Genomic DNA, 14,600 nt, shown 5'->3' with positions numbered 1-14,600 from the left:
GTCTGCACCACCCCTCCTCACCTCGTCGGTACAAACCCCTCCACTCCGCTCCCCTCCTCTCCCTTCCCCGTTCGTCCCCACCTTCTTTGATTTATTTGTGTATTTCTTTCCTTGGCAACCACCAGTTCCCCTCAGTCAAACAGCGCAGGCTCCCTATAATTTGAAATTAATTTGTTTGACTGCAGCACTGAGACAGGAAGGTTGGGAATTTATTTAATTCTTTTTCCTCCCTGTGCAAAAGGGAAGCGATGAAATTTCCAATTGAGACTCCAAGAAAACAGGTGAACTGGGATCCTCAAGGTTGGTGATTCTATATTACTATCATTACTATAATAATAACCATTATTATTATTCCTTGTGTCTAGTGACTCGCAGGAGACTATTTAACTCCAAATGGGAGGAGATGTTGGATGCTTGTCTGCTTCCTGCGTGCACTGCTCAGTTTTTTGTGCTCAGTCTTAGCAGTGTGTTAGAAAATGCTCCTCAGATGTGGGGTTGGGTGGGTGTGTAGGTAAAATCTCTTTTAGGTCTAAGTTTTATAGTTCTATATTTGATATCTCTCTTCCCTCCCCTCCCTTTTTCTTGAGTATTTTCATGGCAAACTTGCCTGGGATGGCAGTGATCTCTGGCTCACAGCATTGTTTGTTTTATCTGTGGCTCCTTTGTTGTTTCTAGTGATCATTGTCTCTGCTAAATGGGTGGTACAGTAGTGGACACAGATGTGACTGCTTGCTCAGGGCTCCTTGATGGCAAATGGTTGTTGGCAAGTAACGAGCAAAATGCCGCTGCAATATAACCTATAGTGTGGATGGCTTAAAAAGACACATTAAATAATGGAGCCCAAAGGGACATTTAGACTTTTTATTCTGTTCTGTTAACAACTGATCAGCCCAAGTGGACAGTTTGATTAACTCTGTATTAGGTTTGGAAGTCTGTCTTGGGGAGCGCAATTGTGAGGTGGTAGAAGGAGATTTACGCCAGTGCAGTGGTTTTCAATAAAGCGATCCAAGTGGTGTTTTAAAATAAACCATAATGAAATGCTCTTCTTTCCTGGCGTGGGGAGTAGGTTCATATTCAGCCTACAGAAGAAGTGACTGAAGAAAACCCTGCTGGTAATTTGTATACTGGTCTGTCCTATTTCTGTGCATAGGTACAGAAGCAGAGCAACTTCAAGCCATATGCTCAGGTTTGCAGCAGAACTGCTGGCATCCAGTAACTGTAGAGCAGTGCTTGCAGGAAGCATGAAGTGTTAGCATGGGCTTTGATTATTCATCTTTATTCTGCAGGTTTGGTTTTAGTGGTCAATTTGTCTGTCATCCTCCATGCCCTCATGTTTACAAAATGAAATGTTAGAAATAGTTTCTCCTGGTGTAGATGGAATACAGCAGAACAGACGTCTTTCTGCTGAGCAGATCTGATGTGCTGTTTGAATAGTATACACAATTAAGCTTTACTTCACTTGACGACTTACTGCATCTTTAATTAGGCAAAAGCTGAAACAACATATCAGCCTCCTCCGCTCTCAGCTTCACAATGAACACATGGGTAGTAGTGCTTACACAGATTTGATTATTATCCTAGGGTCCAAAGTCTATGTGGTGAAAACTTGCTTTTCCCAGGTTCTTCTCTGAATGTGTGTTTGCTGTTGCTTCACTCTAATTCATTTTATGTATTGCAAAATGCCATTTAATTGAAAAAGCTCTTTTCTTCCTTCCGCTGTCAAGGCACACAGGCTGTACTGATGGCATTCTGTATGCAGCTCCTTTGCTTGGCAATCAGCTTTAAAGCATATGGATCCAACAGGTGGTTGGTCACAATTTACTAGTGTGGCCAAAACCATAGAGTACTGTAGCAGTTAAAAGACCGCAAACCAGCATGTTTCCTCTCTGCCAAGCTGAAGCCGTGCTAAGGATTGCAGAATCCTACCAGTTATTTCCTCTCAGTGTATTGGCTTTGTTAGCCAGGCAACGAGGATGCTAATGTATAGCCAGGAAAGAAGCAAAAAATATTAATTTCTAATTCTCCAAGGGACTCAGGAAATAGAAAAAAATTGATGGAGTGGAAAAAGGCAAATTGGTAAGAAAAATTTGTCTAAGGCCTAATCCTTTAACCAAGAGGAACTGTACAATGACGCTGTACTTACATAGTTGCGCTGAAGAATTAGTGATGTGGTTAAAAGACAAGGTGGATCAGAGTTCCATTCTTTTTGAAATGAAAATTTATTTATGTAGCTATAAATGTTAGCAAACATCTACACAAAATCACTTAGAGCCCTAATGTGATTTACAGTCACATACGTAGTCTGTTCTCTGCATGTACATGTGAAGAATGATGTTATGTTTTGTATTCTATGTGGTATATTTGGAGTTAAGAACTGAAGTAGCTTTTCTCAGATACAAGGATCAAGATGTAGAAAGCTGGTTGTGCAAGGATACAAAGAATTCTAAGTATTAAAAACAAAGCTCTTGTCCAGTTACTGTTCACACTCAAAATATCAGGCTCATTTCAGTGTGTATTGTATGATCATGCCCTGTTCTGGTTGTCAGACAGAGAACATGCAGTTTCCACAGTTTTGTCTAGTAGGAATGGTGATAACTTGTGCTAACAATACTTACAATATATCAACTGATGTTCCTGACAAGCAAGCTAGCCGTCCAACAATGTGAGAGCTATGGTAGCTCAAAAATCATTTAAATCTGATTATTCCAGACAATATTTTCTGGAAACTATACTATTTTGAAAGGCCAGGGCCCTTGTTGTGGAGATATGGCTGGCTAGGGACTAATGATGTTGCTGGTTTGAACCCAGGTCAGAATAATAGCAATTGAAATGAATTAATGCTCAAACTCTGTAGTATTTTCTGAACTATTAATATTTACATAGGTAAATAGATTAGAGTCTGATGGTAGCTTTCATCCAGCATAAACCAGGTATTCTCAGTTCACATCAGCAAAGATCAGTATATCATAGGAAGACTTTGTTGAGAGAACAGGTTTAAAAGAATATAATTGACCTGAGGGATAGTGTCTCACATACAGCTTAAGGGGAGGCTGATTTCTCAGCTATTACACCAGAACAAACAGGACATGGAGACTGAACTGTGCTTTTATCCTGTTGTGTAGTATCTCCACTTGTCTTTGGTATAGAGTATATTTGTGTGTTCCCTGTAAATGCTGAGTGTGTTTTCTAGATAAAACAAATATTCCATAACCTGGAAGTATATAGGGTACAGATTCCTCCACTGAAGTCCCCTGCTATCCCAGGCAATCAAGCTATATAATCCCATTAACAAACAGATCAATCTCCATCCCAAAAGTCATTTGAACTTGTCCCTAACAATCCAATGTGAAATATGTCCTAGAATCTCATATATATTGGTTAAAAACCACACTGTTCATACCCAGTGAGTGAATGGGGTAAGGTGCCAAGCAGGCACCTCAAGATGTCTCTAGGGAGAGTTGGACATATTGAGTAGGGGTGCAGGATCTTACACTGCCTGGCCTTACATTTAAAAAAACAATTATGCCATTTGTGTTACTAGTGGCATCAGCCTGGCTATTCTCATTCATAAAACATTTGATCTTCCTATCACTGATTTTTGCTTCTTCCATTTGGTGCAATTCACATAAAACAGTAACAATTGAAATGACCAGATTTTTAGTTTCATATCTCATACAACTTCCCTTCTATACTTTTCAGAATGTAAGATTGGGTTTATAGCAGTGTATGAAGACATCAATTCTTGTAATTGCTGTTCCCATGTATTCTCTTTCCTGCATTCCTACTGCTGTTTGTTACACTCACCTGTTGTCCGTGCTTAAATTGGCTTATTATCTCTTTGCACATATATTTTCATGCAGTACCTAATACTCAGTGGGTCCCTCATCCTGACTGAGTCGTCTGAATGTTACAGCAATATCAATATTTTTCTGGTATGCTCAGAAATTATCCCCAAGCATGACTGTCTTGCAAGGTGATGGTGAGATGTCTTTTCCAAGGGAAGAATGTCTGTCTTGGTGAAGCTTTTTCTTAGTAGGCAGAAAATGAAGCTCAGTCTTGTTCCATCCTTCAGTAAGCCACTTACCCTTTATTTTCCTCCCTTTTTCCTTGACTGCAAAATGGGAATATTAATAATTCCCTGATGCACAAGGGTGTTGTGAAATATAATTAACTTGTTTAGAGCAATCTAAGATCTGCTATTGAAAGAAGAGCATATGTATTGCAATCAAATGCTAAAACAATTAGGAGGGAGCAAAACAGCCTGTCATCATACACAGATCACATAAATGAAGAAGTAAGGTTATCTCTGCTTTTTACAACTAGAGGAAACTAGTACTGCTTGTGCTTCTTTACAGACACTACAGACTCAGTTGAGGTTTTTAGAGGTTCTGATATTCCCCAGCTGCCACTTCAGAGGGGGTAATGTCTTCCCTAGGTCCGGTGTCACTTGTCATGGGATTTCTTACTTTACCTGAGACACCTTAAGCAGCACTGGACACCTATATGTGGGACAACTGAGCTGGATCTCAGATGCCTTCATGCAAGTATTAGGATTGGATCATCCCTTCATGACTGTTGGAAAAATCTTCAGCATCAGCTACTCAGTACAAATTAAACTGATGCTACCTGCAGAGTTACAGACTGCTGCAATTCCTGCTTTGTCTGTCTTTTCACTCAAAGAACCCGATGCAGAAGACAAACTGGATTATAAAGGCATAGCTGAGTAGAATGAGGGTGTTCATTTTTGTCCTTTGTTTTCAAGAAGATATATGAAAAGAAGTAGAATGCAACAGTGAGCTAGACAATATCTTTCTGCACTAGTAAGTCAGTTCTTACTAGCTTTGTGTAAGAAGACTTCTGTGGAAAGCTATAATGTGTAAAAAAAGTAGCTCTGCTCCCAGAAAATGACCCATGGAGAGCAGGGTACTGACTCTGCTATTTGTATCACAAAATCCTGTTGGGTCCATTGGACCCATCTGATAGACCAGCACTCTGCTGTGACTCATAAGCATGGGCTGCAGAACAACTGTAAGGAGTTTATTTCAAAGATTTGAAGGAGAATGGAAATTGGATAAACAGGAGGACACTCCTGGCAGTGCATGGTGTAGGCGCAATACAGTAAGGTGGAAAATTTGAGTAGTTTGGAAAACAAATACTAGAGAATAAAGAAATCAGAAATTTACCAAAAGCTATGTGGAGCACGCAGGGGAGGCATCATACTCATGTGAATACTGTGGACACTCATGTGGTGAGAGATAGGAAGATATGCCTGAATTAGCAGGAGAGGAAGAAAGACAGCAGAGAGCTATTAATTTCATCATTGTTGTCTTTAGGATCCCCTGGAAATGGAAATACTGAGGATTCAGAAAAGTAAAATTAGTAGTAAGGAAGGGGCAGAGTGAAAGACTGGACACTGAGTCATAGTGAGAAAGGACTAAACTCTAGTCAAGGTAAGAAAGATGAAGGGTGGGATTTCATTATCTGTACTGTGAGGAAAAAAAGGAATGAAAAAAATCTAAGGCAATATGAAGCTGTAAGTCTAAGACAGGGAGAGCAGTAAAACTGTCAGGAATGGGAGACATTAAGAATTATTATTTCAGTAAAGAATACCAATGCTATTTTTGCCATATATGTACAAGACTAATCCATTAATAGGCTTTTGGACTGAAAAGTCCCTTGGGCAGTTCTTGAAAACTGATGCTACCAGAAGTGATTGAGTTTGCTTTTGGGAGAACTGCCCAGAGAAGCCGTTGATCTACTATCCCTGGAGGTATTTAAAAGACATATAGAGGTAGTGCTTAGGGACATGGTTTAGTGGTAGTCTTGGCAGTGCTGGATTAACAGGTGGACTCAACAATTTAAAGGTCTTTTCCAACCTAAATGGTTCTATAACTATATGATCTTCTTACAAAGCAATAGAAGTTATTTTGGTATCACTATCCTCAGGATCATTACAGTGCTTTGAGCATCCTACATGATCATTACAACGCTTTGAGCATCAGACTTTGAGTACCTAGATTTGTTAGAGCCATATGTTCATATCTCAGCAGGACCGACTCATCTTTTCTTCCCTAGGAAGAAAAAACAATGTGTTAATGACTTTACTGGATTGTGTATTTTGGCACCTTGAATTTGGGTCACTGAGAATCTGAAGGTCCAGTTATATGCTGTTAAAGGGTTGTTGGATTATTTCTCTCTTTCTTGATGATGTAATGTAACAGTACTGGCATGATTTGAAAACAGCAGATACATACTGACTTGTCATAGGATCATAGAATGGTTTAGGTTGGAAGGGACTTTAAAGATCATTTAGTTCCAACCCCCTCTGCCATGTGCAGGGACAACTTCTACTAGATCAAGTTCTCAAATCCCCAGCCAACCTGTCCTTGAACACTGCCAGGCAGGGTGCATCTGCAGCGTCTCTGTGCAACTTGTTCCAGTGTCTCACCACCCTCATAGTGAAGAATTTCTTCCTAATATTTAATCTAAATCTATCACCTGTCAGATTAAAGCCATTACCCCTTGTCCTATTACTATACTGCCTGATAAAGAGTCCCTTCCCCTCATATACTGCCATGTAACCTTGTGACCTGAATTTCTCATTGCTACCAGATATTATTTGTTGATTTAGTTTTCTAAAAATATGCATCTGCTGCCATTTAAGGGATTGTAAGGCAGCTGAGACATTTGCATAGGCCTGGTAGGTATGATAAGGGACCTAAGGAATACCTCTGCCCTTCTGGAGCAATAGGTTAAGGCCAATTAGGATGTCCTAGGGCCTCTCACTTGGTACTGTATAATATGGATGGGCAAGTGAATGAAACCATTTGAATGTGACTTAATTGGAGAATAAAATACCTAAATATATGTAGGTATCTGAAATGCAGAGGTATTCTAACTTTTTGAGGACCTGCTATGGTTCTGCTGCAGAACTTTCAATAGATGTCAGGTTTAGGGTCAGCAGTATCACTCTCCAGGCTGCACTGACCAATTTGACCACATCCGTATTGACTCTAATAGGGTGTATTCCAAGTTACAGCAAAGGAAAGAGACAAGACAGGGGTTGCTCCTGTTCATATTTTGAGCTTCAGCTCAAATGGCTTTGGGTAGCTTCTCAATAGGAGGATTTATGGCAGGTATACATCACTTTTTCCTGGTGGATTCGTTTTCAATTTGCTCATGCTTTGAGGTTGCAAGAAGTTACGCCATCATGGTTATTGCAGCTCTGCTGAAAGTTAAAAAATACTACTTTGAGCTTGGCATTATTAGTAGTGATTTAATTTGTTTTCACCAGCTGTGAGTGCAGGAGAATGAGTTCACGTCCAGCTGCTATACGCTGTGCAGACATACTTTTGCTTAGGTGAAGCTGAATTGTGGGCAAAACTGATTAGTGGGCCATGGTTATCTCTTTCTTAAGTCTGATCTGTAAATGCAACACTGTGCAGTACTGCAAGATGTTAGGAGCCATACTGCATCAGCAGATGCCATCCTTGTGTAGCTATAAGGTTTTACTGTAGTTCAAATTACAACTATTTCTACAGTATTATCTGAATAGAAGCTGAGAATGAGATAGAAAAGTCTTGTGTAGTTCAGTTGTTGTTCTAGTCTCCTTATCATCTGAGATAGCCTAAATTATATACTATATAGCAACCTACAAGCTGGCTTTGTGCAGCCTGGCATTGACCTGGAGCTCTGTGTGCCCAGCAGCCTCCCAGTCACTGTTCCTCTGTTTATTATATACTGCTCTGAGCAGCATTAACGGCTCTGAAGTCTCTTTAACCTACTTCATTTTGCTTACCTGAGCTCTCTGACTCACAGTCACTTTCTAATAATTGTCTTGCATGCAGACTGGACAGGTAAATTGTTCTGACTGCGGCAGCTTTACTGGTGCAACTTACATACCAAAAAGTGTAAAAGAAAAGATGTGTATGTTATAAAGAATTTAGAGTAAGAGGAAATAAAAATGGCTATGCTGAGCAAGGGCATTTCAAACAGCAACTTTCTCTTCCTTGTGAAAGATCTTTTCTGCATAATTTTGTAATAGCTTACTTATGTTATATGTATTCTTTGACCTGTTCCAGAATAGGTTTTCAAAGTATTCAAAAGCCTTTGTTCACTTTAACTAAGACTGTTATTGTCTATAGGAACTTAAGACTGCTAAATAGACTGGATTCTTAGGATATGCAAATAATCTAATTCCAGTGAACTGAAACAACAGCCCAATTGATGTGATTCTTAAAAGATTTCTGACCATTACGGCATGATGCAAGATTCACTTTTATTATTGTTGCCCAGAAAATTTGATAAATTATTACTTAATTGAAGTGGTGGGGTCATTAATAAGATTTGGAGAAGACACTGCTAGACTGATGCAGAAATTCATACTTCTTGTTTTACAGAGGAGCATCAGTATGAGATCTTCAGGTATGGTCAGTAATGTGCAGATACACCCATAAGGATGGCACAAGAAATCTTTGAAGTGGAACACTTAGTGCTGCCACTATTCTTATTCTGGGGTTAGAGGTTATATTGTATGTGTTTTTCTGGCATTACTCATATGTGAAAGATGTATTCCTTGGCTATTAAACTAAGAGAGTTCTGCATGAGATATTATACTGCTGAAGCTGAACACTGGCTTGGCATCTGGCATGACAGAGTTGATCAAGAGATTCCTTCATTCAGCTCTTAGGCTGTACCCCTGGCAGACAGCCAACACCAATCACATTGCAAGTGTAGATTAGATAGCTTCCTGCTAGGAAGGCCAGCACGAATCTTTGCTTCGTTGTTTGTCTCCTCCACTTGCTTGTCTTACCACTAGGTTTCTGTCAATAAGGATGTTCTTTGTACACAGACCTTCTTATGCTAAGTTACAAGACTTAGGTTTCCTTCACTGTTCGGTCTGGCAATGAGACCATTGGCTAAATTTCTTTTGAGAATTCTTGAGATAGGATATTTAGAAAATCCAGTTAAAACCTTGACCCTACGTCATCTCATGAGCATTCTGAAGCAGAACACCTTGAACTCCTGTGGTGGGAGATTCAGGCTCTTCCTAAATGTTGCTTGACTTCTGGGGCACTTCCTGATGAGGTAATCAACTAGTTTTATCTAATGGTGTGTTATAGCACAAGGGAATTTTTGTTATTAATCTTTAAAAAGAAGATGATGGATAAGGAGCAGCATCACTACTTTAATCTGTCTGTTTTTCACTAAAGAATAAAGTCTGCAGAGAACCAGAGAGCAGCTATCTTTCCTTGGTGCTTGTACTCAAGGCTTGTGACATACTGACAAGAAAGCAGTATTTCTATATATTAACTAATTAGGAAAAATAATGGTATGTTCATCTCTTCTGACAGGAAATCTTTTTCACAAAGTCATCTCTATACCTCAAGATCTTGATCCAAAAGCATTTTCTTCCTATTTGGCTCTTGACAGAACAGAGACCTGCAAGAACTAGAACTCCCAATTTTAGAAAGAGCGAGAAATACTGATCTAATGCTAAGGAAACAAGTTTTAGCATTAATCTATTCATTTTAATCTCAGTTCAGAAAGGGAAAGGTGAGAATTTTTCTTGTGTTTCTCTGTATTCTGTTTCTCTATAAATAGCTTCATAAACCTGATGATAGCATTGCTGCCAGAGAGTGTGTTGGAACAAACGCAGTCACCAGTCCTGAAGCAGGAGGACTTTTTATTTGGGAGTTGTCTGTGTCAATCACTTCTAATCTCCCCTCAACTCTTCCTGCTCCTCACTGTAATGCTCTTCTACTCTATTTTCCGTTTTCCAATACCTGAAATTCATTGATGAGTCCCATTACATGTAAGCATGTGCTTGGCTCCTTGCTCTGCGCTCAAGTGTCAGAGGCAATGGAGAGGGTAGACGAGTGCTGAGTGCCAACAAGAGGAACTGTGCAGGGAGTTACGGGTATGCTGCCTCCCACGCTGTCAGCGTGGTTGGAGAAAAGTGAGGGACAGGAGCAGATGGATAGATTTGGAGGAGGGCAGGGTGGAAGAGAGGTCAGGAGAGAGAGAAAGCAAAGCAAGGGAAACAAAATTCGAACTGCCCTCCAGCAGTGTACAATCTCACTTCAGCACAAGACAAATCTCCCTCAAGTATTCGTCTGGACTTGGCAGCTCTGTAAGTAGTGCTACAAATAGTGTCAGGACCAGTGCATCTTCATGTTAATGCCAATAAGTGTTAGCTAGGAACCCCCTGAGGACTGCTGTCCTGAATCCAAACCAGAAAGAAAAAAACCAAGTGCTTTCAGCTGTTCCTGGAGTTCGCGTCCTGCTTTAGCACATCCATTCGTTTGACCAGTGAGCTGTCATGTATGCCTTAGAAAAGTGCAGTTCCTGGGAGAGGGAGGAGGGAGGGGAAAGTATCCCGACATCCCGTGACTGTGACTTTTGCTGAGGTTCTTTTTAATGTCAGTGGATATGTTCTGGCTGATATCTGTGCAAGCCAGTCTTGGGCTTCCTGTTGTTTCCCTGCCATTTGCATAGCCGCAGTAGGCAGGAGCTTTAAGGCTGTGCGTGCAGGAGAGCAGCTCTTGGGCAATCCATTTTAGGTTTGTGGGCAGGCTCTGACTGCGGTTCTGACAGCAGAGGGGCTAGGTCAGAATCTGGAAGTTCTTGTAAATAATCAGCAAAAGCATCTTACACATGGGTATCATATTTTTCTTTTACAACCATCAAAAGGACGGACTCTGGTTTATGGTTGTCTATTAATCTTGTAGCAGACAGACCAGCATTTTGTCATGTATAGTGGAACAGAACATGCCCCCTAAAAGAACTTGAAGATTTGCTAATGCATGGATGACAAATCATTATACCTGCTTGATGAGTGTATGACAAAGACCTTATTTTAATTTTAAACTTTCGAAATTACTCTCAAGCTTAATTAATTTGCTAACATCTCTGTAGCAGTGTTTACATGAGACAAACTGTGAACACGTACAGTATTGTTTCTCCTTAGTAACATGAGGGTTTATCTATTATTTGGGAAATGCTTTGAGACGTTTAAGCAATAATGAAAGATTTTCACAGACTTGGCAGAACAGAAGAGGACTGTTGAGATGCATTTGACTGTTCTTACACAGATGGGAAGAGAGATTTCAGGAGCATTTTCCTGCTTGCAAGACAGGACTAGAATATCAAGATGAATGATTTAGAATTTTTTTTTAACACCCTTAACATTTCACTTATTTGTTTATAGATCCTGGATGATGAATAAAAGCCCACAACATTAGACTGTTTTTGTTTGTTACCTTTCACTGCCAGTTTTTCTTCTTAGGTCCATAATGGTATGCAGGGCACAGATTGAAAACACTTACCTAAATGATTTCTGGTAGATATTTTGTGCCATGTTCTTAGATATTTCCAATAAAGATTTCAGTATCTCCATGGCTGTTCCCAGGCTTAGCTATCCTTGTGGCTAGACTTTTTCCTAGCATATAATCCCCTATTCCTTGGTACAGATTGATCAGTTATTTCTTGCCCTATTCTTAAAGGATCTAGGGAAGAATTCATCACTGTCAGTGTCTTATTTTCATTTGTGAGACCATAGTTCACATTTGTGCACTCAGTCCAAACAGCACTTATATTAAGATAATACTTTGAAAAGTTGCAATGAAAATTCAAGTGAGATGTTGAAAAGATGACTGTGTTGATAATTATTTTGTGTCATAGACAAAAGGCATTTGAATATGTGGTGGAGTTTGGTTTACTGTAGTTCAAACCAAAATAAGAGATCAGTCAAAACTGACTGAAGGAAGAGACTAATATATTTCCGATATTCTTTAAATACAGATCCAGTTTTTGCCTCTGGTAGTTTGCTAACTCATCCTGTCCTTCTATATTCCTTTACTCTTAACAGTCAGTTACAATGAAGCATGTCAGTATTTAGTCACCATTCAATATTTTGGTGATAAGTGAAGCAGAGAAAGATGTTGAACAGAGCAGCCTTTTCTGTGCCATTCAGAGTTTGCTTCCCTTTTCTATTAGCCTGAAGAAAGAAAAACATATCTTCATCTTCACTGGTTGCTAATTATATACAGTCATACGAAAGGTTGTGCAGAAGCCAAAAAATGACATAAAGAAATGAAGTACGGATGTCCAAAATACGAGTGGCTCTTATTGGATAGGTCTTAAGGCACACAAGTCTGGGAGCAGGACAGTAGATTTCTACTCCAGCTGTGTTGTTTGTTGAGTGGTCTTGGTTAAGCAATTTCTTTTTTGTCTAGGCTATGCCTACGCAGTGGTATTCAGTGGGAGTTGAACACTGCTCTCTGCACTAGGCCAGCCCAAGGAAACCGTGAACTTGAACGTGTCTGGTGCAGTGCTGTTTTGAACCAGATGCATCCTCCTTAGTGGCTAGGCCTATAAACAGAAGCTCAGCGCTATGCTAACAAAGCTACCGAGCTTTTCTTGGCTTGAACCTGGTTTCTGTGCACATCTTAGTGAAAATTGGATTAGTCTTCAAGAAGGAGCCTAAAAATACTTTTTAATTCCTCACATAAAATATTAAGAAAAAGTATTGTTGTCCAGCATCAGATTTTTCCTGAATGATTTGAAAGAGTGATTACTGTTATTTGTGATATATTCAAGACAGTGACTTTCCTGTTCTAAACACTGCTGATGTTAGGGCCCCTGTTCTGAAGAGTTTATTCTCTTTGAAATAAATAATATGTAACTTTTAATAAGGACATATACAAAAACTGATTTAGGATTGGATTTGTTGGCATAGTGAGATTTTCTGGGTTTTCTGTGGTTAAGAGCACTGAGATTTAGTCCTACAGACTTTCTATGTTCCCAAGCAGCCATTGTGAGCTTTTCCTTTCCCTGCTTTAAAAGCTCCTTGTGAGATGCATGCTTGAATGGCCATTCTTCTGTGCTTTAAAGAATTTACAATTAGAAATGGCAGCACCATTCAGAAATACAATAAGTATAAAAATGGTATTCAGACCCTCCTCTCTTTCTTACTATACTTTTTGATTAAAATTAAATTAGCTTGTACATACTCCTTTTCTGTCTCTTTAGGGAGACTAGGTACAGAATTGCTGAAGTGAAATGACAGAATACCAGAGATTCTTTCAACAGTCTCAAACTGTTGAAAACAAAGAAAAGGGACGTGGCATAGCTCAAGGGAATGGGAATTGCATAGACTTGTAAATCTTCTACGTGCTTGTTAAATTAATCACAACTAGATTAATAAGTAATCCAACCAGTCAAGTTTACCCAGCACCCCATTTCTAGCCATTTAACATCTCCAAGCAGATGTTCTTATGTTTTTTAAAACTGCCAGGGATACCATATTGTATTGCTACTTTTCCTTCATTGGTTAAGAGCATGTGTGCTTTCTGCCAGTGCAAAATATTTAATAAATTTGACATCGAGCATTATGTGAAAATGTGTGCCGATAACATAGATTTTCTTAATTGTGTGTAAAAAATGAGTGAAATAAAATGCTTATGTGTGGGAAGGAAAAATGAGAATGAAAGATGATAAAAAGTGAAAAAATTAAATCCACGCAACAAGACAAAAGAATTGTTTTTTTTCCATATTGACGCAACTCCAGTAGAGAGTGACAAAAAGACATTATTGTTGTAAGGTTACTTGATCTCTCTGCAGCTAACTCATGTTCATCACTGTAGTTTAAGTCCTGGTCTATCCCTTGATATTCCTAGGGCATCATAATGGCTGATGACTTCTTCACCAAAATCCACTCTGTGACTGGTGAGACACAGAGGAAGAACAGTGCTGAACAATACAACCTGACTTGTGTCCACATCTTTATTGCTCCTGAGCAAACTGCCTGTGGTGGGTTGACCTTGGCTGGCTACTGGATACCCACCCAGCTGCTCTCTCACTTCTCCTCCTCAACAGGAGAGGTGGAGAAAACAAGATGGAAGAGTTTGTGAGTTGAGATAAAGACAGGGAGATCACTTAGTAATTACTATTATGGGCAAAACACACTTGACTTGTGTCAATTTAATTTATTGCCAGTTAAAATAGATTTGGATGGTGAGAAATAAAGACAAAGTTTATAATGCCTTTCTCCTCCTTCATTTTTACCTAGGCCCCACTTCACTCCTTCATTCCTGATTCCTCTTCCTCTTCCCCACCCTACATGGTACAGGGCGGGATCGGGAATGTGGGGTGGTGGTGAGTTCATAACAGTTCCTCTAAGCTGTACCCTCCTCCTTACACTTTCCCCTTGCTCCAGCATGAGTCCTTCCTATGGGCTGCTGCCCTTTAGGACAAACCTGTGCCAGCATGGTCTCTCCATGGGCAGCAGTCCTTCAGGAAATACCACTGCACTGTTTTGGGGTCCTCCATGTGCTGCAATGGGAATATCTGCTGTGGTGCGGTGCTTTCCATGGGCTGCTTTCAAAACTTGCATGAGCTACAGGAGAATATCTCCCACAGCTTCTGGAGCACCTCTTTCTCCTTCACTGACCTTGGTGTCTTCAGGATTGTTTCTCACACTTTTTTACCTCATTCTTCACTGCCTGCACAGTATTTTTCCTTTCTTCACTTGCTTTCAGAGAGGTGCTGCCAGTTTTGCTGATGGGTTCAGCTGTGTCCTTTGGTGAGTCTGCTGGAAT

The 14,600-nt window shown here is 39.9% G+C and overlaps 1 protein-coding gene across 1 annotated transcript in view; it reads left to right on the top strand.

Annotated features, from left to right (window-relative positions):
* Window positions 1–248: 248 nt before the first annotated feature.
* The window catches only part of LOC104498595 (potassium channel subfamily K member 10-like), a gene marked incomplete at its 3' end in the record, with an annotated part of 39,918 nt that continues 25,566 nt past the window's right edge, over window positions 249–14,600 (top strand). Inside the window, exon 1 of the mRNA XM_010141998.1 lies at window positions 249–300. Within this exon, the coding sequence (XP_010140300.1) occupies window positions 249–300 (52 nt within the window). The remainder of the gene's footprint in view (window positions 301–14,600) is intronic.

Source organism: Buceros rhinoceros, unplaced genomic scaffold (assembly GCF_000710305.1).
Source record: "Buceros rhinoceros silvestris isolate BGI_N320 unplaced genomic scaffold, ASM71030v1 scaffold12670, whole genome shotgun sequence".
Classification (NCBI taxonomy): Eukaryota; Metazoa; Chordata; class Aves; order Bucerotiformes; family Bucerotidae; genus Buceros; species Buceros rhinoceros.
The sequence above is the reverse complement of the archived record's forward strand: the minus strand, read 5'-3'. Positions and strand labels throughout refer to the sequence as shown.